This window comes from Chenopodium album, chromosome 15, assembly GCF_948465745.1.
Source record: "Chenopodium album chromosome 15, dcCheAlbu1.1, whole genome shotgun sequence".
Lineage (NCBI taxonomy): Eukaryota > Viridiplantae > Streptophyta > Magnoliopsida > Caryophyllales > Amaranthaceae > Chenopodium > Chenopodium album.
Window position 1 is genome coordinate 52403898 of NC_137848.1, and position 25049 is coordinate 52428946.

The 25049-nt window shown below is 36.3% G+C and overlaps 2 protein-coding genes across 3 annotated transcripts; one reads left to right on the forward strand and one right to left on the reverse strand.

The window, feature by feature from the left end:
- Positions 1-146: 146 nt before the first annotated feature.
- Positions 147-18920, reverse strand: LOC145583366 (protein PHOTOPERIOD-INDEPENDENT EARLY FLOWERING 1-like). 2 transcript variants are annotated; one of them, XM_081640603.1, is made up of 22 exons: positions 18753-18920; positions 18064-18151; positions 16955-17035; positions 16727-16834; positions 16400-16480; positions 16209-16297; positions 15935-16083; positions 15771-15850; positions 14872-15007; positions 14699-14728; positions 14477-14542; positions 14271-14344; positions 14078-14191; positions 13070-13108; positions 9495-9563; positions 9327-9389; positions 6158-9236; positions 5276-5340; positions 5101-5168; positions 4176-4968; positions 1501-2036; positions 147-1138 (listed from the first exon to the last, which is right to left on the reverse strand). In XM_081640603.1, the coding sequence occupies exons 2-22, from the start codon at positions 18121-18123 to the stop codon at positions 703-705; spliced, it is 6216 nt and encodes a 2071-aa protein (XP_081496729.1). In that variant the 5' UTR covers positions 18124-18151; positions 18753-18920; the 3' UTR covers positions 147-702. The 2 variants fall into 2 exon arrangements, with proteins under 2 accessions (XP_081496729.1, XP_081496730.1); XM_081640604.1 differs by lacking the exons at positions 16727-16834; positions 16955-17035; positions 18064-18151; positions 18753-18920 and having other exon boundaries at positions 15935-16131; positions 16400-16445.
- A 2202-nt stretch (positions 18921-21122) lies between these two features.
- On the forward strand, positions 21123-23102 carry LOC145582570 (oil body-associated protein 1A-like). Its single transcript, XM_081639552.1, has 3 exons — positions 21123-21303; positions 21881-22284; positions 22903-23102. Exons 1-3 carry the CDS (start codon positions 21182-21184, stop codon positions 23085-23087), a joined length of 711 nt encoding a protein of 236 aa, XP_081495678.1. The 5' UTR covers positions 21123-21181; the 3' UTR covers positions 23088-23102.
- Positions 23103-25049: the final 1947 nt, after the last annotated feature.

Sequence of the window (25049 nt, forward strand, 5' to 3'; positions counted from 1 at the left end):
TCAAATTGCTGCAATGTAAAATAAACAACTGAAGTATCTAAATCCTCCTGGAGACAGAGACCCTGCATGCGAAATACAGAGTATATGTGCTGAGTTGCTCATTTAGCTTTGCGGACGAAATATATGCTTACAGTTACTATAGTGTTAAAAAAGCAATGAATAATAATTAAATTAAATTAGGAAAAAGAGAGGTAGTACGCATTTGAGTCTAAGTGACCATTGATTACACACTATAATCGAATTAGTATAATATATATACAAGAAGAGCTACATCTATTCATCAAGACTACTGATGCCTAACTACTTTACAAAATGGTGTACTCTGGAAGTTGTAGTCTCCAAAGAATGCCGCCGCTGAGCTAGTTTGCATACCTAAGCCTCATCAGGAAAAATGAGTCACCGACACAAAGCTCTTGTACTTTGCATATTCAGTGGCCTTTTAAAATTTGTCTGTGTGCACCACGATTCTCCGGAAGCTAGCCTGAAGGCCCTTGTGTTATCCTGTGTAACTGAGGGAAAAGGCAGCTACCACAAGCATGAAAGGGCAAGAACTGTGCAATTCAATAGTGCACCCGAACGCACAATCAGTTAGTCACAAAACTGCCAGAGTGCCAGCATGGTAATTCTTCATGCTGGGGCTCAATTGCCAACCTTAGCTAAAAACTAACCCAAATTCAACATATACCAAAGTTGGTTCCTAATTTACCCAATATCCGCACAATCGGTCAACGAACAATCCTCAAGACCTGAAATGAAGCTGGGATTATAGCAATGGGGTATTATCTCAACATTCTCTGTACATGAAGGAATTTCTTCTGCAATGTAAGGAAGGTCAATTAAATGATCCTCTAAAGAACTATCTGAGATTCCGAAAGGATGTGAACCAGAAATGGTACTTGGAGGGTTAGGTATGGTGGGCAATAACTGGAGCAATGGTTCTGCGAATGGGATATGAGCCTCAGCAGCTTCTGCAACTTTTCTGACCTTTGATTTGGAAGGTCTACTGGTTTCAGCAGAAGCCAGCTTGTGCTTCCCCGATGAAGATGATTTTAGTGAAGAGCGGTTGCGAGATTCAATTATTGGAAAAGCAGAGGATGCCCAACCAAATAAACCATGAAGACATGCACTTGAAGAGGCCCTGCAAAAACAAATATATAATGACATATGTATTAGAATACAAGTGTTGTGGCCTGAAAAATATATCTTTTCTGACATTACCAAAATGAGTCCATGAGTTCCCGCTCAATGGACAACCACTTGGGATCCAGAAATTAGTAATAATAAAGCACCAAGAACTATAGTTAAAACATTCTAATGCTCGGTTTCCTCATCTATTCAAGTTTTAAGAAAATCCATTCAGTATGAAGAAGATGCTACAGAAACGAGTCGTAGTACAAATTTATAATGTTTAATATGTTTCTTAACTCAACTAGGAGGTTGCCAAGGAGGCCACAAACCCACTGCTTTCAGCAACCAATTCCATGGGAATAGAATACATACCTGAAACGACTCTCAGCCAGTTGTTGAGTTGACCTAAGTTGATTTTCCTTTGAAGGTGATTTAACAGGTGGTAATGGATCCAAGGCAGGTATTGACAATGGTACCACAGATGGAAAACCAAAAGTGGAGTCACCTATCTCAGCTCCCTCTCTTCTGAACTCCACTGTGACATCCAATTTCTCTATAGTGGGCGGGTCCTCTTCCATCTGGCTGGACTGGGAGGTTTTGTCATTCCAGCCCACACTCTCCACATCAAGCAGTGCTGCATGTATAAGTTTTCCACACTGACCCAAATCAAACTTTTTCTTAGATATCCCTTTGGTTGAATTTTGAGCATTTGGATTGACAGATGTACCAAACAACCTTATGCTTGGACTTGGATACAGGCTGTTATGGGTATTTGAACGGCTTCTTTGTTGATCACGTGACGATGTCATCCTCCATACCGAAGTGAGCAGAGCAGTGAAATGCCTTTGAAGAAGTAACTCGGAATCTGGTTGTTCCATAGCAGCATCTAGCAGGACCCGAATGTGATCCTGCCACAAAATATAATCTGAGCAGTTGCAACAAGATGCAAAGGTTGATAAGAATCATAACATATTTTAGGAAGTGAAATTCAATCCCCAGTAAACTCTGAATGCCTTAGTTGGCTGTAAAATCTTCTTGCTTGTTCACAGGTAGCCCCATGTAAGGTTAGCTAAGATTAGCTCTTACTCTTTCGATCTTTAGGAAAGAAAGTTGTGACTAAAGGAGCCGAGGTTGTCCCTACTTTTATGGTGAATCTTTTTTTCTTATTAGAGTCAGTAGCTGGAGATCTCTTCTTCTGCCTTCTAGCAATCCTATTTTACTTTGCTAATATAGATCTTGACAAACTGCCAAGGGAAGTAATAAGAAACACTCAATTGATGGACTGCTCTCACTATTAGTCCATTTAGTCACAAATTTCAAAATGGACTTAAAAAAGGGCCCTGTAGTTGGTATATCCAATACTCAACGAGAGGAATTACAATAGTGTAGCTTTGCAGAAAAACAGTTTCTTTAGAAAAAGATGGTATGTTGAAAAATATTTGACAGCTTGCTTAAACTCTGGATGTGTTCTAAATTCAAAGTTAGGCTAGAATTTGTTATAATGGTGTAAGGCGGCTAAGTGATTTATTAGGGACACAAATTCATAAAGAATTCTGAATCTATAATAGAGACTTACCTCCATAGCTGAATTCACTCCGGAGTCAGGATCTCTAAGCTTGAGCTACACGCCTACACTACATTGGGTGTGTTCTCAGAATTGAATTTAAAAACTTAGATTCTGATACATGGTGAATGAGATTTAAGTGATTTATCAGACACAAAACTCATAACTGATTCTGAATAGCTAATGGAGAGACTAAACTCTAAAGCTGAATTCACTCCTGCATCAGGATCTCAAAGCTAAAGCTTAAAGCTAAACACACAAGTATAATCAATAATGTCCAACCCGCTATTTAGGACATGAATCTCTACATAATTATATATTGACTCAACTCAGGGTGCTTCCTACTCCAATGAAGATTAGAATACCTCCCCACAAGGTATTACTCTATATTCACTAAAGATTTAAGCAGATAAGAACCACACAGCCCATATGCCCATAACACAAAGTAATTAAGCTAACTGTTGAATTTAGACAACATATTCAGCCGATGTGTCAACATATCCAATTTCCAAATATGTAATTGTGGAACTTAAACTGGTACATATATCGATGAGGGATGTGGCACTTAAAATGGGATGGAGGGAACATAAATAGTTTTTCCAATTTTTCTATCTAAAGAAGGCTTTAGAAAGGTTATCAAGGAATAAATACTCATAATAGTATCATTGAGGCAGCCACCACTGGACTGCTACATTGGCTGTGCAGGATAGGAACCTTGCTTGGACTAATCGTGGATCAATTATTACTCATTACATATAAGCTTTGTCATCCAAATTCAAATTTAATTGCTATTTACAATGTTAAATGTGAACGAGTCCAATGTCCACTCCACTAACTACTCACCATCCCTTTGAGAATTTTCATTTTCATTGCTTAGGTTTTCTAGCCCTGTCCAAGGTCACAATTAAAAAGAAAACCCCCCTCCCTCCACCCTCTCCCTCCCCAGGTTGCAGGTCAAAGGGCAAGAACCGGATAGGTAAATATGATAACATCAAACAATCATGTCATAAGAAATAAGAAAGAAAAAAGTGAATATTTGAAGGAAAACACCACAAATTCCAGAAGACCAGGATAAGATGAGGATAAGATAGATTGAAGTTTGAAAATAACTGACCCAGGCTTAAGGTATAAAGTCACAAATAGCATGGAAGTCACCCAAAATCACATCTTAACATACACACCAAACATATAGAAATCTTAAAACACCAAAATTGAACATTATTTTTCCACAAGTATCTAAATGGAAAGCTGAAATAGATGCATCCCCAACTTCCACAAGTCAGATATTCTACATAATATTGTAGTCTATGGATCATAAATCAAAAAACTGAAAAAAGGATATTTAATATATGAATAGATTTTTGCACTAGTTCTAGAGAATTATGATTGTAGAATTATGATTGAGCAAACTGGTGAGTGGGTGTGTGTGTTTTCTGGGGAAGGAAGGGGGGATTTGATACAAATTCTTGAAAGAAACTCTTACCTCAGTAACTCTCAGTAACCCCTTTGAAGGTCCAGCAGTGCTTGATTTTTCATTATTGAGAGAATCTGCGACACCATAAACATATTTTTGGACAAGTTCCCTAAATCTTTCACAACACAAAGTCGGATGTCGAAATCTTCCCCTGTAAAAACCACCAGCTGTCATTCCATAGAGAGTATCACTAACCAAGCTCCAATTTGGGCCATACTCATGTACAAGAGCACATAACACTGCATCCTCTTGTGGCAACCAGGAATCAGGTGAAGGGAAACAGTCACTTGACCACAAGTTCCCCTTTTTCTTCAACTTTTCGGGCTTTATAGTATATATCCTCTTCATTGGCATAGTTGTAATTGAAATTCTCCCTCCCATTTTACCCCTGCTAGCAGGCTTCAGCTCTAAATCAAGAGTAGAATCTTCACATGATTTTGAATCTCTTGATTCTTCATTGAACATGCTTAACAAGTTTGGTTCCATCGATGGCAATGTGGGTACAAGAGCAGTCTTCTTGGCCTTTTTGGGCTTGATCTTTGTGGATGTCTCTTCTTCAGCAGCAGCAGTTTCGTTCTTTTTTCGTTTCCTTTTTAACATGATAAAGGTTGGGCTTACATCTGCACAATCAACTGCTTCATGAGAATTATCATCATAATCCGATGACAGATGTTCTACTACGTCATCCTCTTTAAGAGCTTTGGATGCGGAGGACAAAGAGTGCTTCTTCAGAGATTTGAACTTTGCTTTCTTTGGTTTCTTTTTCTTTGGCTTAGATTTACCACCACCAGATGCTTCGTTCCTGCATTGAAAATATTTTGACAAAACAGGATTATAACCAAAGTAAATAGATGAAGTAATTCATGATTTTCATTGCATGACTGGAAGTTTTGCATATAAGGAAAGACAGGTAAACATCAGAGTGCTCTCTTACTTGATGAAATCACCATTCACTTCCTCGCCATTTTCCTTCTCCTTGGCGCTTTCTAGTTCTTCCATCAACTACAGTAAAGATATAATGTTAAATCAGCAACACAACAAAATATTACAAGCAAATAACTTTTAGACCTTTCAGCAGCTTTGTTTCTAATATAAAGCTGAGTACCGACCTGATGTTGAGCTAAAGCCTCAACTTGCTGGTGATAAGCTTGGGTAGCAAATTCAGCGTCCCATTCTGATAAAAAGGAGTTCAAATAAAAAAAGATTTAAATGAAAGCTGGAGCCCAAATCAAAGTTGGTATTAACTGTTTATAGACTATGTAAACTACCAAATGTAACACATGCACTTCAAGCCACTATAGGGCCTATCACACAATAAATCACAGAAGTATACAGATCCACAAAAAATTTGATTTGACAAAAATTAAAATGCAAAGGCCAGCAAACATATTGTATTTTCAGCTTTTAGTGTATGAGGTAAGAAAGAAAATCCTTGCCTTAATATATTGGTCTATGTCCTAGTTCCTTTTCAAAACCATGCAGATTCTTTCTAAACCATGGGAAACAAAGACGAAACATGAATACTAAATAATTAAATGCCATCTTGATCCTTTTTGGGGAGATGGGCGCCATGGAAACATTCAAATAATGTCCCTACTTTATTTTTCTTATCAAAGATTTTCCTCAGTTCCTTTTTAATTGCAACGTAAATCTTTTTTGTAATTTGTAAAATTACTGCAACTTTATTTGGACAATGATTCTCACTATCTCTCTCCTCATGAATCCTCTCCTCTCTTGTCCATCCCTCACATTGGGATCAAATAATAGAATTTTACTTTATTTCGCGACTAGTATAACAATATTTAATGTAGTGCATAACTAAACAAAGGACTAAAATCTGACAGAATAAGTGCACTCTTGAGATCCTTAAGGGTAACCAAGCTCAGCAAATTCTATTACTCCTAAAGAAAAATGCAGGAATCATAGGAAAAAAATATGATGGCAAAGAGCAGAAAACTGCTTAGAATTCATTATGATTCGGAAAAACTTACTCTCATACACAAGAGGCTCATCGTCGTCATCAAGCTCTGCTTCCATATCCTCCTTTAACTTCTCAATACGCTCCAGCTCCCACTCCTTTTCCTCTAACTGAACTTGATAATTTATTGCATCCTTGTTTATTATGGGATCCCAAACCTCCAGGAAACGCATTGCATACCTATCAATAGGACGTAATTGATTTTCAAACGATAAAACTTCTTGTCCAGCAGCTGCAGCTGCAGCTGCCATCTGTTTGACATCAGCAATCATGTCAACGTCATCTTCATTGCAGGCTAACGTGAGAGCCTTCTCTCCACCCAAATCATTCCCATTTGCAACAGCAATGTCCTCTACATTCGAGACAGTAACCAATGCATTCTGGTCTGCAGCTTCATCAGCTTTAATAACATCCTCATTTCCCAGGTCCTCATCTTCCAACTTCCCAATTGCTTCCTCGGTAAATTCCTGATTATCTACAGCCTCTTCCTCTTCAACCTTCTTCAGTGCCATGTAATCTGCCTCATCTTCAGCATTTTTCAAAGCAGCCTCTATATCAGCACTAGAAACAGGAACCTCAACCCCATTATCTGAATTATTCTCTTTTCCTATTTCTTTAATGGGAGCTATTCTGTGACCTGAGAACAACTCCATTGGGTCAAGCTTCTTGAAAAACTCAGTATTGTAGCCACCGCTTTGTATTACTAGGTTATCAAGAGCTCGCTTCTGATTTGCTTTCTTTAAGATGTTTTCCTCAATGGTGCTCTCGCTTATTAAACGGTAGATGTTGACTTCGCGGGTCTGTCCAATGCGATGACAACGATCTTGAGCTTGTTGATCCATAGCAGGGTTCCAGTCACTGTCGTAAAATATCACCGTATCTGCTCCAACAAGATTTATTCCGACACCTCCACTGCGTGTTGACAAAATAAACAAAAATATTTTAGGATTTGTATTAAATCGCTGCATCAAAGTTTGCCTCTCCTCTGGTTGAGTTGATCCATCCAAACGCATGTAAGTATATCCATACAAATTTATAAAAGCTTCCAAAATATCAAGCATTTTTGTCATTTGAGTGAAGATTAATGCTCTATGACCCTCTGTTTTCAATCTCCTCAGCAAAGTAGCAAGCTGCTGGAGCTTTCCACAATCAAATTGTATCAAACGCCTGTCGGGGAAATACAACTGCCTTCGAACAAGAGCTGGACGTATTGGAGTCAAAAGAGGTAGCAATTTTTTAGAGCATTTTTCCTTGTAGCTTGGATCAATAAAAACAGATGTCTCAGATTTATTGCACCAACAAACAGGCGGTGGAGCTCGTGCAGCTGGAATAACAAACATGAAAGATTCAACCTGATCTATCATTTTCTGGAATCGCTCCACAGGTGACAAAACAATGTCTGCAAGCTTTGACGAATAGTCATGAGACACAGGGTTTGCTTTGCGGCACTGTATGTCGTAAACAGCATGCTTTATTGTCAAAAGCTCGCGTAGTGTTGTTGAGTATACAGGCTTCTTCTGACACCTTAATGAATTCCACCATGCAATGGCAGCAGCCCGCTGTTCCGCTTCTTTTAATCTCACATTAAGAATTTCCTTTTGAATCTTTTCAAAAATGTTAGTCCCACAACCTTTCTTCCCATATTTAAATCTAGGCCTAACAATTTCTAGATTACTATGACAAACACGATGCTCAATAAAACTAGGAGGAGTAGCAATAGATTGAACTTCATCAAACTCCCAAGATGTCATTCTGAAATCTAGATGTGTAAATAAGAGCCCCAAGCCAGAAAGATTTGTGGAAGAAAATAGACCAGGTGAAAGCATTGAGCGAACACTTGAGCTCAATTGCATCTCAATCCCCTCCATGTCAAAAGAACTTGTAATAGAGCGGCCCTCAAATAAGTCAGGATGATTGCAAACTTTACGTAGCTGCATTATAACATTTAGCATACCAATGAAGTTGGCACTAGCCAGAGTGCTTTGGGTTTCTGAACTAGCAATGAAATCCTCATACAAATTCCTCTGCCTCTTCGAGAGTCTGCAGTATATGACATGCTCGTGTTTCATAGGGAGCTGTTTTTCAACATCTCTTTTCAAACGACGCAGAATAAATGGCCGCAAGACATTATGAAGGCGATCGATCACTTCTTTGTTTACCTTTTCTTGCCCTTCCACCATGCCTGATATAGGATTACAAAACCAGTCCTTAAATTCCTGGTGAGATTGAAAGATATGGGGCATCAAAAAATGCATTAAAGACCACAACTCCATTAGATCATTCTGCAATGGTGTACCCGTCAACAAGATGCGTCGCTTTGAATTGAAGTTTAAGAGAGTTTGCCAACGCTGAGATTTCCAATTCTTTATCAAATGAGCCTCGTCTAAAATCAAATACTTCCACTTCTTTCGTTTGAAAATTTTTGAATCTTGGATAACAAGTCTGTAAGTAGTGATGCACACATGGAAAGAGTTGGGTTTCATCCAACCTTGCCTCTTATATTTGCGCTCTTTTGCACTCCCAAAGTAAGTTATGATTTTAAATGCAGGGCACCACTTCATAAACTCAGTTTCCCAGTTAAGCATGACACTGGTTGGTACCACAATGAGATGAGGTCCCCATATTCCCTTCTCACAAGCCAGGTGAGCAAGCAATGCAATAGTCATAATTGTCTTTCCTAGACCCATCTCATCAGCAAGAATACCATTAAGTCTTTTCTCATACATGGTAACAAGCCAGTCAAGCCCAATATGCTGATACTCACGAAGAGGGTATTTAATAAGAAAGGGGAACTTTGTCCGTACACTAGTCGTGGAGAAAGTATTTCCTGTTGGTTGTGCAGACCTGGCAGCAGCGGCTGCATCAGCAATCCTAGCTTCTCTTTGATTCTCCTCTTCAGAATTCATCACATGACCAGCAACACCTTCATCAGGGACAGGTGAAATTGTTTTAATCTCCCCAGAGTCATCTTCAGCTACAGAAATATCTTGGCCTTCCTTGTCAGACACTTCCTCAGCTGGATGACTATCCATGTCAGAGTGAGCAGAACAATAATCTGATTCACCGTCCGCAGAGCCAGCCTCAGACGAATCCTGATAGACGAAGCACAATGATTGAAAGATAAATACAACATGTGTACCATGCAACTGGAGTGCGAAAAGCATATAGGATATGTAACCAACCATTTTATATCTTGCAAGCAATTCTTCCAAGGAAATCTCGCTTTCTTTCTGCAATAATGCAATCTGCCCAACACCAACACACACACCAAGAAAACATTAATATACAAAAGCTTCCTAAATAAACAACAATTACAAAAAAAATCTAAGCTTGCAATCAATGGTGCATACCTCATCTTCAGGCGTTTTAAGCTCTGCTTTTGCCAACTCCTCCTCCTCGACCAAGGTTGTCTCATCATCCTGGCAATACAAATCAGTATTATAGCCACATAGAAGCAGTAAGAATTGCATAATATCTAGGGTTATTTTCAACCCGCAGCAACCAGGACAAGAGCATAGATATGGAAGTGATATCTTTTGAGGGATATGTGAACATGTCATAAGGCATTACAACTGAAAAGAAAAAAAAAAACAAGAAAAAAAAAATAACTTCATTCTCCCTCTGTCCCCTATTGTAGTCCCTTATGGGCATTTTTCACGGGAATTAATAAACACAGAAAAGAATAGTAAAAGTACATTGAAAAAGTAAATTGACATTAGGTATGCAAAAAAGTAGAGAGAGTAATAAAAGTACATGGGAAAACAAAATTTACATGGGAAAGTTAAATTTGCACAAATATTGTTGCAAATTGGAGGGAATTTTGGTAAAAAGTTAATATTAATGGTTGTTGAAAAAAGCAAATGGGGTGAACATTTTGGGACTACAATTTACCCATAAGGGACTATCAGTTGGCAACGGAGGCAGTATTAAATAGACAAGCTATGTCAGAGACTAAAGGGGTACCTTGATCAAGGGATAGAGGAGCAAAATAATCAGAGTAAAGATTCTGGAAATATTTAAGGGTGGATTAACCAATTGAGGGTAATAAATTGAACAAATGAACAAGTAATCTACTTCCCCAAATATAAGGATAATCAATATTTTGTAAGTATTCTAGCCCCCCCCCCCCCCCCCCCCCCCTCTCCCTTCTCAAAACCCAAGTATCTCCTTGCCACAATTTCAACCATAGATTACATCATCTTAATACCTCAAAGTCATTTTCCAACACCAACATAAGGCTCATTGTCTCTAAGACACTGGTAACCACCTCACTTCCTCTTCCTTTCCCTCACCCTAAAACAGGGCTTCTATTAGATCTAGTCACTCAAATCTATTTCGGCATAAAATAAGAGGTCAGTGATGTAGACAATCACCATGGACAATAAGCAATGACAGCTTAAAGAACGTTATGGAGGCAATCTGCAAACTTTAGGGTGGTGGAAGCTGGAGAACCTACAGGTGAGAGGATGTCAGACCTGTCTACCTATCTCAGAGAGGACATGTGAATCTATGATTACCTTCACTGGCCATTATAAATGGGAAAATACTTAGAATGGATAAATATGATCAATTCCAAATCCACCAAAAAGAATACTTATTCCCTAGTACGTTGCTAGGAACTGTCATGATTACAGCACTAAAAATGGCAGAAAAACAGAAGATAAAATGGTTATTATATTGATAAGATGAGAATTACACTAATTCAAATGATAATTCCACTTCGAGAGGTGGATGCTCTCCAAGTATGAGCTTTCGAGAGGCTTACTCTCTCCCAATAATAAACCTCACAATATTCAACATGTCCTTATTCCTCCTAATGAGGCCTATTTATAGGAAATGCCTCTTAACAAACCTCTAGCTTATTCCTCAAGTTACTACTAATACTATGACTATAATGCCCTTCCTCCAAATATTGACTCCTTGCATATATACGCTAGAAACATTTATCCCTTCACATGTAACTCCCTAAATTTTTCAATGAGTCCACCATTTCCTACGTAAATGCATTGGATATCATTACAATAATATTTGTCATTTTGTTGTTTCAAGGCTACCAATAAGATGAACCATAACAATAGCTGAAAAATATACCATATTGATGATTTAATGATATTGTTCATCACCAGAAGCTATTTAAGGCAGTGTGCAGTGGCTTTAATATAGGTGTTATTTGATAAATTATAGCACATCCATTTTTCTCTATTCGCACCACACTACTCCACTTACATAGCAGTCCTTTACTCCTGTCATACGTAGACAAGCCTCCTAAGAAAATTGGATGAGAAGCCAGTAAAGACGATCCAAAAGGCTTAAGATTAGATCAATAAGCATAGTCACAGATCACAAAAGGACAGGGCAAGCCTATTGGAACAACGCTAAACCGATATACTGCGGGCACCCATATATAAACAGTAATAACAACTTAATTAAGAGAGAATTCCATAACTCCCATCAAACTTAAGTACAGTAATCTAGATAAAAAAAAAATTACTGCAGTTTACAAATTAAAATTGAAGCAAGTCGATTCCCCCCCCCCTTCCCTCTCCAATAAAAATACACACACACCTCCTTCACCCTCTGCCGGCTGTAACCCCCCCCCCCCCCCCCCTTCTCCAATAAAAAAAACACACACACACCTCCTTCTGCCGGCTGTACCCCACCCCACCCCCCTTTTTTTCTTTTCTAGTCTCCAAAGGAAAAGGTTGAAGTGAATTTCTCCAACAAATTATCATCTCCTCCATCCCCAATCAAACATTTTAACAAAAAGCACACAGCAGCAGATATGTGTTCATTCCATTATAACCTCACTAATCATGTAAAGGAGATATATCCAAAAGATACCAGCAGAGTGTCACTCATTTACAAAAGGTTAACAACTTAGAAAACTCACGCCCTTGAACTATCTGTCTATCAAGAAGTAATTAGGTACAAATCAAGAAACATCAATATCGCCCAGAACCTAATACCTTGACTTTGGCTATACAAAAGGCTCAAATAAAGAACATGGGCAAGGAGGATTACGACCTAGAGAACTTTTAAGTTCTTCCTTTTCATATGTATCACAAAATCCTCCCTAATCATCCTCTTATGGTTATGCACATCCTAGCCTCCCTATACTTCTAACTTTGTAAGAAGGAGTTGTCAGATCCTTGGCAATTATAATGGTTGCAAAACGATGATTATAGTAGCTCTTAACTCATTTCTTTCAGTTTATTTCCCCAAAAATTGGTAATTTGGTAACTTCAGCTACTAAGTACTAATTAAATGTTTCACTACCCTAATTCGAAAAACACTCCCTTTTCTTTCATAACATAGACTCTTTCAGTCTTTCCATTCCATTCACTCTTCAACAATCAAAAAAGTTTAAAATTAGAGGAACAAAGAGAAACTGTACAAATCCAGTAATCTAGTTTATTCATAAGATGCTGCATCACTGACCTTTCACCACAACTCATGGAAACTGCAACCACGTTCTATGGTTGAAGCATCAACTTCAAGAAAAATCAAAACTTGTCTAAAAGATTCTACCAGGAAAATAACAACCAAAGATTTACTCATTCATTCGTTGATAGACTGGAACCAATCATGCCAGAACCAGTCCAGATTGTTTCTCATGTATGCAAATCAAAAGACTGAATTAGAGCCAAAAATGAATTTATGAGGGAAAAAAAAGGCTGAATAGGTATTTAGAAATGAAGTACATTATGAGAGCAGTGAAAGAGCATTGGAACAAAGTTCTCCATATTACTTGTAAACAACTTTTGTTGATATGAAGATGGTGCAAGATAAATCATGTTCAATCGCGAAGATTCCAACATAAAACTAAATAGCATATTTCGAATTGACAAAGCAAAATGTGAAGTAGACATGGACCAGCTTACAACATCTTACTGTCACACATCAGCAAAATTACATAGAGCAATACCTTCTCTTCTCCAGTGGCAATGATAAACTCGTCATCTGCCTGGACAGTGCAGAACACATCAGCAAAGCTTCATGAAACAAGCAAATAAGGTAAAAGAAAGCAGCAGAAAATATGCAAACAAACATTAAGCATCTGCTCTAAACCACCAATATGAGTATTTTATCTGACAAAAACTACCCGAACACTCAAAGTCAATCAGAAGACGCGCAAAAGATGCAGCTATCTTCAGACTCCAAAAGCCCCATTTTACATGACTTCTTACATCATAGGGGCAACTGGACAAGGCTGTGTACATCCAGAGTTCCTTATACTCTACTTCTCCTGGACTGCTGGACACTGGGTGGTTGATATTCTTTTGCATCGCATAGTATATTTTTCACGATATTCTAAGCAAAACAAAACCAGAATTTAGACAAGATAGTCATTCAATCTCTTTTTCAATCTTTCCCTTTTCTTGTTTTTTTATGGGAGAGGATTCTTATACTTCCTGCTCCAGTTCCATAAGCCTACAGGTCAATACTCCCACCCCTAAACCCTTGTTAATATATCCAGCCTGCAACTTCTGTCTATTGTTCAGCTCGATCTTCTGAATCATTAAAACATACATGAGCTTTCCTGGACAAACACAATTTGATGTAAATTTATTTCTGGGAGAGAAATCAGTCCTATAATTCCTGATCCATTTCCACAAGCCTATTGGTTGGCACCATAACCCCTAATCCCTTGCAAATTCAGCCAGCCTGCAAATTCCCATCTCTCTTTCAGCTCCATCGTGTGAGTCTTAAAACATACAACTTTCCTGGACAACTAGCACAATACTAATGTAACTGTGTCCCTTAGATGAATACATGTTTCCCATTTTGTTGATACAAACAACATATATTGAGCAAATATTCAAACCAACAAGATTGGAACAAAGAACAAAATCAGCTAATGTAAGTTGCCAGTTTCACTCAGCCAAAGGAATAAAAGAATATACAAGTCAACTACATCAAAGAATCTACATACCAGCTCATCATCAGAATCATATTCCCTATCTACATAATCAGAAGTAGTTGTGCCATCAGGTGAATTTCTGGGCGAACAGACCTCAACTTCAGATACATGGCCATTGCGTTTATCCTGGAAACAAATATTTTGGATCAAACAGGTCTCTAAACCTTCATAACAAAAGAACAACATATAAACACATACAACTTACACAACGACGACTAATGAACACTGATGAGCAGTCAGCATCTACCTTAGCTACAGCAAGAATATCAGTTTCATCACCTGTAGCAAGTCACAAACCAATTATGAAAGGCTTTACAGATTAATCATACACTCCAAGAGCTTTCTCGTGTTGAGAATTAGTAACATCCAAAACTAAGAGAAACTTGGTCGGTTCACGGATCACACTCTTACCTGGACCAGCCTCGTCAGGGCTTTCAACAGAAACTTGACGTCCCTCTGGATAATGTTCTCCATTGACTAAAATTAACCAAAGAATCCACCATGGAAGATGCACAAACAAACAAAATAGAAGAAATTAATTAAGTTGGTAACTGAGGGAAAAAATATGTGATAGAAATGAAGGGAGCCTAAATATAAATATTATTTAAGGGAAAATTCAAGATGTTGACTTACCCTGAGCAGGGCCAACCTTATCACAGTTCCCTGTTACAACAGGAAAGAACTCAGCACTACTTTCTTCATTAGCTAAAACAAGGGATAGCATCAACAATAGTTCACTCTAATAATGCAGTCACAACAAAATTGGGAATGCCCAAACAAGACATCACAACTTTTACAGTAGTTACCTTCACTCACAGAATAGCGTTTGAGTAGCTCCTCGAGTGGCAAGTCTACTTCATTTTGTAGGGCAGCCAACTCTTCTAATCTCTCTTCCTCAGTAATCAGAGCTTCATCTTCCTCAATAGTCTGCTCGTCATCTTCCTAGATCACATCATGGAAGATAAGTACAAGGCCATAAACAAGAGAGAGGCATTGCTTGAAAAATTGAAGATATGTGTACAATGGACAAGCCCTCAACATGGGAATAATTCATAATTAAAGTAAATAGCCAAGTTGGATCAGACCACCTCTGTGACTATGGAATTAGATTAAGCCCTAGGCCCAAAAGACAGAAAGGAAGGAGGAATATCTGAAGCAAGATGAAGGCTAGCACAAAACTGAAGGATCTAGTCACACAAATAGTTAATCACATTAATGAAGATAAGAGCAAGTGTTGCACAGGTTTAAATCTAAGAAGAACAAGATTCAGCTTAACAACTCACAAAGTTTTGGAGCTACATTCACTTTCCTAACTGAAACACACGAACTTATTTTTCCTTCTGGTCAGCTAAGCCTGCTCAATTATGAGATTAAGTTTTACCACTCAATTCTAAACTACATACACTATTTCATCTTGGTACACGTCTAACATTCAATAGCAATAAAAAGTGTCTAATCCAGGTTAAGTCACTACCAAGTGTACAAACTCGACTTATTATGTCGCACAAGGAGTAAGACCTCTTAGGGCTCTTACTAATAAAGATATCCTCTTGAGGAACATTAAATTTCCAACTAAGATTGATAACAGCACATTGATTCTCATCAATTCAATTTTAATGATAGGATCTCCAAAAGAATGAAAACCTTAGGAAAACTATACCAAATTTCCATATATAAGGCAAGAGTAGAAGAGTTGTAAACTCACCGCTTCATCCTCAGAGGACACATCATAATCATCATCAGCATCCATAGCATCCGCTTTAATCTCTGTATCTGATTTAGCCTCTGAAGAAAATGCATCATCACCAATATATTAAGGCACTCTTCTTTGCAAGTAAAACAAGCAAAATATGCCACATTGCCACTTACCAGCAAGCAATTCCATAGATCCTTCATCCACTGGTTTTTCATCATTCTCTTTCTGCTGAGAGTAACTAGTATTCTCCTGAATTGATGTCTGTCCTGAAGGACAGGTGTTTGACGTGCCCAAGAGATTCTCTGCCAGCATAGTTGAATACCTGTGAATTCCACCAAGTTGTTCATTCCTCATCATTCCAAATGCTCAACTGTAACACCATATAATCTTTACATGTGGAGACCAAAAAAGACAATAAAGGTCATGCAAAGGTCATTTCGAGACCACCTTTCAGTTTGATCTAAGAGATACTCCAACTGCTTATCAAGCGCCGCCTTCTTTTTACAATCAATCTCTAACTGATGCTTATAGTGCACCTGTACAAGTGATTTTCAGAGCAGGTGTAAAGTTAGAGAGCTTCATACATCAAGGCAGCTGTCTTAAGAGAAAATACCAATTCAACATATTTTTTAACTTACCAGCTTCTCAATTTTAGTCCAGAATTTTTTGACATCCTTCGATATATTGAGTGCAACTTTTCTCATTCGCTGCTCTTCATCCTGTTTCATTAACAATGACCAGCATAAGAGAGAAAATCAAGAAAGACGATAATTTAAGACTGTTAACAGGTATGTACAACAGAATGCGCCAACAGCAAGGATCGTCTTAATTGGCATAAGGTAGTAGAGTGAATTGTTTCACTTAATAACATGCAACAACAAATATAATCAAACAATTTTACATTCGTGCTTGTGCATATGTACTAAAATCTTTTGTCAACTAAATAGAAAGTTGATGAGCTATACCTTCATTCTCTTTTCTTCTCTTGTAACCGGATCCAGCATGCCCCTGCTTGCTCGTAAAGCTACTTTTTTTGCCTGCGCTAACTTCCATTTCCTCTCTGCTTCAAAGTCCTGCCATAACGGTTTTTAAAAAAATAAAAATTTGGGTTGGCTTGACACACTATCTCTAAATTTGCAAAGAAGAACACTTCAAAACAAAAGCAATTACAACACACAAACACAGCTCCTGACCTTTGATAACCAGATCATCTCCTCCAAAACATGATCCCAATGTGTTTTGGGGCGGCGAGGTTCTCTAGGTGCTTCAAGTGCCTGCAAGAAATAGTAGCAGCATAGCAAGTAACGTTACAAAGCATATTATAACAGAAGATAAAAGGTAATACCATATACTGATGAGTCTTGAACTAGTCATATCCGATGGCAAGGCACAGTTAAGCAACAAAATCACACATAACCCATGGTTAAGTTGACATTTAGCATGGTTTCGGGAGACAAGAATAATGAAGTCTAAAGTTATGGTACTCTTGATTTGATTAGTTAAAGAAGGCACAACTGATAAATCCTTTTGGCATGGTAATATGGTATCAATGCAGTAACATTATAAGAAAATAATTAATGATTATATAGCTAAAATTAAAGCCATGTCTACAATAGACTAATTCATTAAAACTAAAACAACTATCACATGCTAAGTCAAACAATTTTCAAAATCATATGCGCCTCCATGGAATTATTGAAGAATGTTGTAAATACAAAATTATCAAGCAATATGTCATGGGCTCATGGCACCTCTATGGAACATATTGTAAACGTTAAGTATCCTCTTGCTAAATAATAAAAGAGCTTTATTCAGTCAAAAACTTCAGGCGTCTTGGCTAGCCAGGATGATTTCCAGTAATGGAACTAACTTTTAAGTAATCCCCAGATACCTCCCTTGTATTGCTCCCTCTATGTTAGCATGAAAGCAGTTGGATTATGATCAGTATGTATCTAGCTCAGACTATCCTATCTTATTAGCACGTTTTGTAATACTTTCACGCATACAACAACCAACAGATCAGTATCAACAAGTGGAATTTGAACTTGCCCTCTACAAATATAGGTTATTTTGCACATGTAAGTGTAAAGTTCATCAAATTATAGATTTTAAAAATCAAGTAAACAGAGCATAATTCGATCATGTTTTCCGTTATAGTTCCAACATACGACAACTACTCCAAGGTTTTGTTTACAACACCAAAAATAGATTATCTGCATGTGCAAGTATTGCAACATAGGACTTTAATTAACAGAAACTCTTGAAACTGAACAAAGAGAACAACAAATAAAAATCATCTAACCTTTTGACGTCGAGCTCTTGACTCGTGATCAAGTTTAGACCTTGGACCTTTGGAAGCCATAGTTGCCAAAACTACCGCGAATCTCTAACTGAATCAACAATAACAACAAGAAAAAAAACACCCTCATTATAAAAAACAAACATCCAACCATCTAGCCCATTCATTTCATGCATGCCCGTCCCTGAACCAGACCAGGAAAGGAGGGCACGCAACACTAAGTAATCCAAGCCAACCCACCGGCCTTCCGAAAAAAAGGCCCGGACAGTAGGCTCGGCTCGAGCTTAATCAGATTTAGCCTTGAGCTCAGAGCTCTAACAACCCTCAAAGCCCAAGCTTGGCAGGGTCTCTAATAGACTCATGAAGGCTCGGCTCGTAGCCTCGATTCGGCTCGAAAAATGCGACACATTAGCAACCAAATTTGACTCAATTTTCACATTAAGCTTGAAATCACATAAAAATCTTCTCGTTCACGAATTCAACGTAAATTTGCACAAAGCAAAATTCAAGCAACAAAATCGCTCGTTATAATCTTCAAAACTACAGTATTTATAATCAGAAGTCTAATAATCCACCTTTACAGAACCCTAATTGATTTTACTGACAAAAAATGTTAACGACAGTGCGAAACTAAACCCTAGATTGTGAAACTGATATTCGATGATAAAATTAAAATGGAAAAAACATCTGACCTCAGAAACTGCATCAATGGAGGAGAGAAAGCTCAGAAAACCGCTTCAATGGAGAACTCGGAGTACGCTTCAATGGAGGAGCGAGAGAGGTGCAGCGTTAAAGTGAAAAGCTCCAGAGAGAGAGGGTGAAGAAATGAAAACATAGGAGGAAGATCGTTGACACGTCAGATCTAGATTATATCAACGGTTAGAACTCATTCGCAATTAAATTTTGTTCTCGTCTAAATAAGGCATTTTTAATTTCTTTTTATATTGGTACTTTCGATCTTTTTCCATATCTCGGTGATTTATAGTTTCATACTCGTTACTTGTTAGACATGGTTGGGTGGGTCAGGTCAAGCATGAGTAATGGTTATGCAAATAGCATAATATTAGGATTTGTTCTTATACTATTATTTTCAGTTCAGCTTTAATCAGTTCAGTTTAGTTCAATTTTAATAAGTTTAGTTCAGTTCAGCTCCTAATTTCCTTCTCTTATAAAATATTCAGTTCAGCTCTAATAAGTTCAGTTCAGCTCTAATAAGTTCAATTCAGTTCAGCTCAGTTCAGTCAATGAAAACAGGCCCTTAATTTAACTTGTCACAAGCATATCACACCATGAGAGACATGCTGGTGAGTCATGGGTCGTGTATGAACATCATTTTTAAAATTTGGTGAAATTATATTCGTAGCTAATTTTTGGGCTTAGATAATATTTTGAGGGGTCAAGTCCCGTAGATTTTTCCAAGACATATTTCATATGATCCTTTGTTTGTGTGATTTTACAATTCATATGATCCTTTTGTTTGTGTGATTTTATAACTGTGTGCTTTAACTAGTTTTTACTAATGAAATCATTTTTCTTTCTGACCAAAAAAAAAGAAAAAAAGAAAAAAAAAGTAGTTTTAAGTATTGCTTCTTTGGACAATTTAAGATTTGATACAAACAGGGAACCTGTTGCAGAGCTGTATCGATCATTTGCAAAGTAGGAAGGGACCAGATCACACAAGCCCATCAGATCGCTAATATATGTAGGGTTAATTTACATAGCTTTTCGAACTAGTTGTTTTGTTTAGTTGCTGTTGTCGTAAATAAAAATAAAAAAAAAAAAAAATGTTGTATCCTAAAGTAGAGTACTTTCATTTACATACAACTTTGTGGATATGATATTAGTAATCCGTAGTAGTATTCCTCGTATCTAATGTTCAATTTATACTATTTACTGTAGTTTATAATTTCCTCTAACTCAAAAGTCAAGAAAAAAAATTACTACACCAATGTCCATTAAATCTTATGCACCTAAAGTCGTTGCTACAATGCCACTTGAGTTATATGCATGCTTATCTTAATAACTTAATCTATCATGTAAGGTTTGGAATTACGGAGAATTATTTTTCTTGAAAATAGTAAAAACATAAATAAGTAAGGTTTAGAATTATTATTTCTCTTAAAAATAGAAAAAACATAAATAAATAAAAGGTGGAGAATATAAATTTAAATATAAAATAAATAACTAATATACGAAGTACAATTCAGTTTGAAGAAAAAGCTTGGAAGTGCATTGAAAGATCAGAGTAGAGAAAGATCTCGCTCTTTCTTCAGAATTCTTCTTCAAGGTTTTGAGTTGTCCCCTACTCCCCTATTGTACGTCCTACGTCATATTACTCCAGTTACCCAGTATATTACGGTACCAACTACCATCTAGTCAACTACTCCGAACCTATTAAGTTTTACTGTGCTTGATGAAATGATAAGTGGGTTGGGCTAGGCTAGTAGGTGTTGCTTCAACAAAGTCCAAAATCGGCCCAATATATTGGACTTCAATAATCCAATTCAAGGCCCAACCAAAGGTAACATAACAGGAAGTACATCGCTACAGAGTACCCTTTTTTTTTAACGGTGGAGTTTGTGAAAAAATTTCGTCTATCCTTAATGTTGGTTCCATTTGATTTTTTACAATCTCTAAAAACGCATTTAATCATTACTATTGTAAATTACATGATCTTATACAAAATTAAGATATTATGGAATTACGAACAATAAAACTAACAAGATCAATTGAAATAATTTTTCTTATAGATAATCAAAATATGTGGTCAAATATCAAAAATTAAATAGAGTAAATATTAAGAGACAAAAGGAGTATTTGCGATACTAATATAATCCGAAACGGGTAAGCTTTGGCTAAATCATACGAGCATATGGGTGGCAGATACTAAAGAAATGGCAAATTCCCAAAGAAATTAAAATAAGGCAAAGAAGCCACGTTATATCTAGATCTCCTCTTAAGCATGTACGTGTAATGTTGCATGAAAACCCAAGTGTTGAATACATCCTATTTCCCAAAAATATAAACACTACTATAGTTTTGCCTTTGAACAAGAACACGTACAATAATAAGTTGATCAAAAATATACAAGCGTGAGGAAAAAAAGATACAACCATACAAGATGGCAACTCATCCTCTAGTTCCCGGCGAGCCGACTAAGACCAGCACCACCATGCTCGAGACCGCCACCGCTGCGGTTCAGAAGTTTGGCCCTATAAACGCCATCCACCAACATCTCTGCGCGTAATTTTTTCTCTAATTTATTTTTGCGATGTTATTTTTTTTTTACATGCACAATTTGAAAAGTTTTATGCATACTAATACATAATTTTGCTTATATATGTTTGCTAATGTATAATTTTGATTTGATTGTGAGTTTTTTCAGTTATCTTCAATTAAAAAAAATTTAAAATTAAAGTTGATGTTATGAACTTATATATAGATGGATATTGAAATGAGTCTAACAAAATCACACGTTATTATTGTATAATTTTTTATTTGAGATCAACATGAATATAATTGATGATGAATTTTTTTCATTGTATAATCTTAGCTTAATGATTAATTCGTTTGAACTTTATTAAAATAACTGACGTAGTCGGTAGTCAGCTTTGCATACATGCCGATGTACTACTTTGAGTTTATTTTATATAATTAAATATTAATAAAAATTAATTTAAAGCTTAAAGATTTTATTTGATTAATCAAAACATCTGTAAATCTATTTGTAAAGCTTAAAGATTTAATTAATTTGCAATTTTTTTGCATGAAAATCCATAATTACTTTAATTTCGATCTCAAAACTTTGCCCTCTCCATAGGTTCCACTTCTACGGAAATGACATGACTCGTCAAGTAGAAGCGCACCACTTTTGCGGACACCAAAACGAAGAAATGCGTCAGTGCTTGATCTATGACAGCCCCGAGGCCGATGCTCGCTTGATCGGTATCGAGTACATCATATCGGAGAACCTCTTCATGACGCTGCCTGATGCCGAGAAGCGGCTCTGGCATTCTCATGAGTACGAGGTTAAGAGCGGGGTGCTCTTCCTACCCGGGGTTCCGGGTGCTATGCAGCGCCCGGACCTCGCTAAGGTGGCTCAAACGTATGGGAAGACTATCCATTTTTGGCAGGTTGATCGCGGGGATAATCTCCCCTTAGGACTACCCCAAATTATGATGGCTTTAACTCGTGATGGACAACTCTATAGTCATCTTGCTTCAGGTAAAATTATGGATCGAAGTTTTTTTTATTGCATATATGTTTCATAATTAAACCATAATTTATTTTAGATGTACTAGGTTATGATGTAAATAGTATTTGATGGATGACACATACTTTAACTATTATTGAAAAGGACGTTGGCCTAGATATATATACTTCTGTCGTTTTATATAATAATTGCAGCACTTTAATCGGCACACATATCAATATATAACTTTGACCATTAGTATTATTAAGAAGTATTAAAGGTTAATATGATGGAAATGCACTTAAAGACTAATTCAAAAATAATTTACATCACAACATATGTTTTTTATATATTGCTAAATAATATAGTCAAAGTAAGTATATGAATAGTGTAATATAAAAGTTAAAGTGTTGCGATTATTACGAAGCAGAGGGGGTAATATTAAAATAGTTTTTTTAATGTCGTTACTTAGCTTCGGGATTAAGACCTTGATATTGTACCTTTTTTTTAATACTAAAACTTTTTTCCATATATATATCGAGGTAAATAAAATTCGTAAATAAGGATTTCCAACTAATTAATTAACTAACTAAATGCAATACACTTCTTGAATTTTTGTGCTTAATTAATTTTGCATTTCGATATTATAGATGTGGAGAAGAAGTACAATGTGAACTTTGAAAAAGAGAGAGAAAATCGAGCATACATGAAGGGGTTGGAGCACGGAATCCATCCCTTAGCAAATGCAGAAGGGAAAGGCCTAAGGACGGAGCTACGAGAGGTGGATTGCAATGGTGGTGCTGGAGCTCATTCTACTCCTAGAGTGTTTGTTTAAGCATAAAACGGTAGTGATGATTATCATACTATCATAGATAGTATGTACCAACTTTTTTATGCATGTGTATGCTAGTGAACTTGGTACGGTATGTTCGGATATCTCTTTCTTTTTTTCTTTTTTTTTTTTTTTTTTCAGTGTGTTTTGTAATTTTGTGTTTTTATCTTATAAATGTTTGCAAGTAAATTACGGTATCAATCTAGTGCTTCAATTTTGTGTTTGATAATGTAATTAATGTATATGGATAAGATCATGATAAGGGTTCCTACTGTCAAAAAAATCCATATGACCTCTTGAAAGTGGTGTACTCTTAAATTTGGAGATAGGCCTAATGTATTGCTTTGCCTTGTATATATGTTCTATATATTCAACTTATTTAAATAATCTTTGTCAAAAAAAAAAAAAAAAAACAAAAACTTATTCAAATAATATTTAGTAAATATAATTTAAGTTTGATAAAAATTAGTTAAGTCAAGTAAAAATGAGCTAATTTTAACCCAAAAAAAAAAAGTTCGATTATATACACCAACAATATATATATATATATATATATGTTTTTTAAGGTAAAATGAAAGGTCCTACAAAACTGATATCTTTTACAGGTTAAGTCAGCTCAGTTCCACAGATTATCGCTTGAGAGTAGAGAGGGAGGTAAGGGGATCCCTGCTCCCAAGCAAATGTATATAATTGGTGGATGGGAACTATATGTAATGTGTAGGTGTGTTTGTGTATGTACATCCATTATAATGGTTGTGCACTATATGTATGTGTTGCCGTGTTACCCGTGTAGACAAGTCCTCCTCCAATCGATAAGTAGTACGCATTGTCATATCTATGTCTTTCTTTCCAATTTGCCAAATTAGATTGTGAATTAGAAATATGCCGAATAGGAATTTATAGGATACTATCTTATCGTGTAGGAGAGCATCCACACCTTTGTTCTTCCTCCTCCTATACCTTGACAAATCTCACAATGCCTGCGTGCTACTTTTCGATTTTTTACGTATTTGGATTCACTGAACTTCTTGATTCCTATTAATGAAACTTTTTTAAGCTATTAATTGAACCCAACTCTTAATAAACTTTATCATATGAGTTTGTCCAAACTATTTTAATTAAAACTTATTTACCATTGTTTGGACTTAAGCTAATTTAAACTATTAAACCCATTACGTATTTCTCACAATATGACTAACTTATTGTTTAAATAAATAAAAAGAATTGCCATTTAACTATAAACTAGTTTAAAGCCCGGGCGATGCCTCGGGTTTTGTTTGAAAAAAATGAAATACCTTATGTTTTATTAATATCTTGAAAACTTTATTTTAAGTTTAAATAATAAAATAAAAAGTAGAAAAAAAAAATGGGATATAAAAAGAGAGTAGTATATGTTTTATAATTAAGTAGGGAATTGCATAATATTTTTTTTTTTTAAACAATTGAATAATAAATTTTTAAAAAAACTTTTAGAATCCAACTTAATGAAAAGTTACAGCTCGTAAATGTTAATTAAGTGATTGAATGACATTAATTGTGGAATTAAAAAACAAATACAATAGAGTAAAAATGAATTTATTTACGGGAAATCAATGTGATCTAAATTCAATAATGGTCATAAAAGTTGGACATTTTAAGGGTTGTGAGGGGATTAAATATGGTCTAAATGTGTATATGTTGTGTCATGTAATCATTCATGTGGTGCCATGTAATAGAACTCATTATGACATGGAGTGACACATGTTGTCAACACATGTTGTCAACACATTGTTCCCATGAGATTTAATAATATTATAGATTGGTGATCACTAAGATTTTGATGTAAATATAATAACAATAAACTATAGTCAAAGTTGATAAAAAAAAAAGTCATGTATCTCAATTATTTTGAAATAGAGGGAGTACTTATTCGAAAGTAGTCCATACGTTAATACGTTCAATAATTTATTTATTTATTTTTTCCGA